The 5,465-nt window shown below is 54.1% G+C and overlaps 1 protein-coding gene across 1 annotated transcript; it reads left to right on the top strand.

The window, feature by feature from the left end:
- Positions 1-1,175: 1,175 nt before the first annotated feature.
- Positions 1,176-4,792, top strand: LOC134368017 (CXXC-type zinc finger protein 1-like). The gene is given in 9 exon segments (XM_063084640.1): positions 1,176-1,331; positions 1,470-1,607; positions 1,689-1,855; positions 2,221-2,428; positions 2,518-2,628; positions 2,973-3,022; positions 3,240-3,336; positions 4,403-4,555; positions 4,631-4,792. Coding segments are annotated over 9 exon segments (1,242 nt in total).
- The last annotated feature ends 673 nt before the right edge of the window (positions 4,793-5,465 follow it).

The raw sequence follows: 5,465 nt of genomic DNA on the forward strand, positions 1-5,465 counted from the left end.
GACGTGTGGAGTCTTCCCATGAGTGTGCTGAGTCAGACGTGTGGAGTCTTCCCATGTGTGTGCTGAGTCAGACGTGTGTAGTCTTCCCATGTGTGTGCTGAGAGTAGTGATTTGTCTGTGTGCATGCATATATATATATGCACACAAACATATATTTATATTTGTATATTTATATATTTTAAGTGGTGTTAGTGGGTACAGGTAGAAGTACTTTTCAGAATAAAGACTGTTAAATTACTCTAGGTGGATGGGTCAGGGCAGGCAGGGCCAGGTTTGGCATGTGCAGGTGGGGAAGGAGGCAGGGATTGGCGTGCCTCAGCATATTGGGATAATAAGCAGAACTGGGTATGTGAAGGAAGCGGGAGGGGCATGTGGGGCTGAGAAAGTCTGGGCAGTTGGTGGGGCTTGGGATGGGGTGTGGGGCTGCATATGCCCGGGTACCATGTATGGGGCCCACATGGCTGGGAGGGTAAGATGAGAACAAGTGTGTCCAGGAGGGCGAGTCTGGGCAGGTAGAGCCTGGAGAGACTAGATGGACTGGGAGAGACAAGCAAGTGGGCCAAACATGTCTGAGGGGTGGACCAAGTGTGTTTGGGCAGGCTAGCAGAGGTGGGCTCCTGTGGGCCAATGGTGCAGGGCAAGTGGGTGCGTCTTGGAGTGAGGGACAGGGCAGGTGGAGCTGAGCAAATCTGAAAGAGTGGAGCCTAGCTTTTCTGGGCATTCAGGCAGGGGCTTATGCATCCAGGTAGGCAGTGTGGAGTCAGATATGTATAGGTGGACCAGCCAGGTGTGTTTGGATAAGGTGGGCAGGCAGGACTAGGTGGTGCCAGTCATTTCCAGGCATGCAGGGCTTAGTGTATCCAGGCAGATACAGTGGCCTCAGGCCAGGTTGGCTAGAGCGTGAGGCCAAGAGTGTTAGGTCAGGGTGGGCCTGTCCCCCCTCACTTAGAGCTGACCCAGAGCCCTGGTCCCACCAGCATGGAAATCCTACTTGTAATTCCTGGTCCCTGGTGGGTCTAGGACTCAGGGTAAATGAGGAGTGGAGCTGGTGCTAAGGGTCTGCCCCTCAGCTCTTACCTGTAACACCCTGAGAGACCTCGCTGTGGTCCTACTGGCTACTGCCCACTTCACAGCTGCCTCAACCACAGAAGTCCAGGCTGGCCCAGAAGTAGCAGATGGCAGTGGTGGCACTGGCAGTAAATGAGGCACCTGAGACAACAGCCAAACCCACAACCCAGTTGTTGTCTGACGAAGACCTGCCTTGGAACTGCAACTTATACCAGGACTCTTGCAGAGGGGACTTCGGGCAATCAAAGTCTGATGAGTGTGTGGCAGGGCCCCAGGGTGGAAGGATGGGGACAATGAAGACAGCGAAGGTCAACAGTGAGGTGAGAGGAGGCAGGGGGTGTCCAAAGACCACTTTGAGAAATGGGTTGCAGGGATTCTGTCAGCATTTTCCTGGACTGCAGCCTTGGATGAGTGACACAGAGGAGCCCTGGTTTCTGGAGCCTGCGCCTGAGCCACAGAAGCAGGCAGTGGATATGAAGCACATGAAGAAAAAGGTGGGGTGGAAGATGACATAGTGGAATGGGAGACAGAGGCTGGGGGTGGAATGCAGGGCAGGAGTATGGAAATTGGGGGCTGACATTGACTCTCCTGACCCTGCCCTGCCTACTGTTGCCCCACAGAAGGAAAAACGGAAGCGCAAGCACACACACGAGGGGAAACACCCAGAGCAGACAGATGGCAAGGACCCGGCCTCACTGCAGCAGTGCCTGGGACCTGGCTGTGTGTATCCTGCCCGGCCAGGCTCCAAGTACTGCTCAGATGACTGTGGCATGAAGCTGGCAGCTGAGTGAGTGCATCTGGAGGTTAAGGTGAAGTAGGGTGTGATCGCTTCTCGGCCTTTTGGCTAAGATCAAGTGTGAAGTAGGGTGTGATCTGTACCACATGTAAGTCCATTTACCCACTCACCTATCCATTCACCCTTACAGCCACCCACCCACTGAACCAGCCATCCACATTCCATCCGCCAGTCCAGTCAACCACCCCTACAGTCACTCACCCACCTATCCACCCATCCATCTACTGTTCAATCACCCATTCATCACTCATCCACCATTCGGTATCTTATATATTCACCATTCAGTCACTCTTCTATTTTTTTCCCTTTCGATGTACCCATACACCCATTTTGTTTATTGCTGTCTCCCTTTGTAGCCGCATCTATAAGATCCTGCCCCAGCGCATCCAGCAGTGGCAAAATAGCCCTTGCGTTGCTGATGAGCATGGTAAGAAAATGCTTGAGTGCATCCACTGGGAGCAGCAGGCCATCCACGCCTACCTGAAGGAAATGGAGTGCCGTTTGCATGAACTTGAGGCCATCATTCTGCGTGGCAAGCAGCAGACGGTGTGCAAGGACAAGGAGGTGAGAGAGCATGGTGGGTGGAGCAGAAAGGTACCTGGGATCTTGCCCTGCCCGTCCCCACCCTGCACTGCTTCACTGACCCCATGCAGAACATCAAAGGTGACAAGAACAGCACAGACCCACAGATCTCCTGTGTCTCCTGTGGGAAATCCATCAGTATGCATGTCGCCCTGCGCCACATGGAGCATTGCTTTGCCAAGGTTGGGGCATTGGCTGGGGGTAAGATAGGACAAGGGCATTTTGGGCTGTGTAGGGTGGAGCATGGATAGGTTCCTTGGAGGGGAGAGGGGTGGAGCAGATTTGTTGCCTGGGTATTTGTTGGAGGAAATGCAACACACATCCATGGCTCCACCCACTTGTGCTCTTCCTCCATTCCCCATATGAGAGCCAAGGTTGGGACATTAGCCAGTGGTGAGGGGACACACTGGCTGGGAAGACAGGAGCATAGGGTCCACAGGGGACAGATGTGCTGTTTGGGGCTTTGTCATGGGAGGGTATGCAACATATGTCCACATTTCCTCCCATTTGCACTCTTTCTTTCCAGTATGAGTGCCAATCAACCTTTGGATCCCTGTATCCTACTAGCAGTGAGGGGTGAGTGTGGGTGCTAGTCAAGCCAAAGACATGATATGGACAGGGTCAGGAGCAAGGGTAAGCAAGGTCAGGGGCAGGATGTGGGTGGACTCAGAGGCAGAAGTGGCTGTGGTTAGAGGCAGTGGATGGGCGAGTTTGGGGACAGGGTGTGCACAGGGTTTGGGGTAGAACCTCCCTCTTCCTGACCCCCAGCATCTCACTTTCCACCTGTCTCCAGGGCAACACGACTGTTCTGTGATGTCTATGACCCACAGAGTAAGATATACTGTAAGCGGCTCCAGGTGCTGTGCCCTGAGCATTCTCAGGATGCCAAGGTGAGACTCTTTTTTCCCTACTCATGACCCTCCATTCCTGCAGTCCTCCGTGTATGACTGCCCCCGTGCCTCCCTCCTCTCTGACCGACTCTCATTTCTGCTCTCCTCCCTGCCTGGTGTCCTCCATTCCTCATACATTTCTTCCCTCTTCTCTGCCTGACTGCCTTCCATTCCTCCCTTCCTCACTGCCTCATCATTGCCCCCAAGTCCTCCCCTCCTCCTGGACTGCCAGCCTTCCACATCTCCTGACTAACCCCTGTGTGTCACCTCCTCCCTTCCTGAGCACCCCTCCCGGCTGCCTGATCACCTTCTCTTCTTACCTTCCTCCCTCCCTGACTGCTCTGTCTTCATCCTCTCCTTGCCTGATCACGCCCATGTCTCTTTCCCCCCCTGCTCACCTTCCATTCCACCCCTCCTCACTGCATAAGCCCCTGTCCTCCATTCCTGTCCACTCCCTGCCTGACCACCCCACTTTCCCCCCTCCTCCCTGCATGGCTGCCCTCAATCCCCCTCTTCCTCACTTTCTGACTTCCCTCCATTCTTATCACTCCCCTGCCTCACTGCCCCTCAATTATCTCCTTTCTGCCTGCCATCTCCAAGATCCTTTCTTCCTCCTGTTTACCCTCCCCATTCCTCCCACCCTCCCCGCCTCATTCCTCACCTCGTCCCTGCAACAACAACCCACTCATCTACTCCACCCTGTCGGATGCCCCCTCAATCCTTCCCTCCTCCTGCCTCACCGCTTTCCGTTCCTCCTGTTCTGCTGCTCTGACCTCCCCTCCAGCCCTTGCCTCCTCCCTGCTTGATCTCTTTCTATTCTTCTGTCCTTCCTGCCTGATCACTTCATTCCTCCATCCTGGCTTGGTCAACCTCCTTCCTCCATCCTCCATGCTTGATCATCTCCCATTTGTTCCCTCTTCTCTGAACTCCTCTCTTCACCCCTGCCTGATCGCTCCCCGTTCCTTTCTTTCCTGCCCTCCATTCCCGTTGAGCTCATCATGCCTGTCTGATCATCCCTCCTTGCTACCCTCCTCCATAGCTCATCATCTTTAATTCTTCTCCACAGGTACCAAATGACGAAGTATGCGGTTGCCCACTAGTGCACAATGTCTTTGAGTTGACAGGTGATTTCTGTCGCCTCCCCAAACGTCTGTGCAACCGCCACTACTGCTGGGAGAAGCTGAGGCGTGCTGAGGTGGACCTTGAGCGTATGCGGGCGGTAGGCTACAATTCTGAGTGGGGCTGGGGGTGGGCTAGGAGCCTGGAATCCGCCTCTCACGTTCCCCTCTCACAGTTGCACAAGCTGGAAGACCTCCTTGAGCAGGAGCACAAGGTGCGCACGGCTATGACAAACCGGGCGGGGCTGTTGCCCCTGATGCTTCACCAGACAATCCAGCATGACCCACTCACGACTGACCTGCGCTCCAGGGTAGAAAGAGAGCCCTGCTCGACCTAGGTCCTGTATCCCACACCCTGTGCAAGAGAGACACCCCATAAATTCCCCCCACACCTGTCCCTACACCCACCATTTTCTCAGGGCATTTGGAGTTTTTGTGCTTCTTAGTCCACCATTTGGTCTCCTGTCTCTCTGTTGACCTCACGTCGGGGTGGGCGAGTGTCTCAAAATTCCTCCTCTTCTCGGCCTTTCTTTTATCCCCCTCTCTTTTTCCCCTGAACCTGGGAAGGGCCAGGGAACCTGCCCTGCCGTCATCGCCACTGCCCAGAGTTTTGTTAGTGAATTTGGGAAGAGCAAGTGTTTTGATATCTCCTACTGTTCCCTAAACCTATCTTTCTGTCCTCAAGCTTAATTCCCAACCTCCAGTAGTGGTAGGTGGCGGTGCAAGTGTGCTTAAGACGGGCTACCGTGCACACGCAGCGGTGGATGTTAGGTGATGCCCACTCGTGCTCTCTGGGTCCTCTTCTGTCAGGGGAGCCTATGATCTTGTTCCCTGCAGACCGCCATCCAGGCCGTCAGGTGTATAGTTGGCACCTGATTAGTGCACAGCTAATTCATCTACTCCTGTGTAATTATTATTACTCCCCCGATCAGGTATGTTGGAAAAATGTTGAGATGGTCCTCTCTTTTAGATAACTCTTGGGAATATCGGGGATAGGTGAGCATGAGATAG

Source organism: Cynocephalus volans, chromosome X (genome assembly GCF_027409185.1).
Source record: "Cynocephalus volans isolate mCynVol1 chromosome X, mCynVol1.pri, whole genome shotgun sequence".
NCBI lineage: Eukaryota > Metazoa > Chordata > Mammalia > Dermoptera > Cynocephalidae > Cynocephalus > Cynocephalus volans.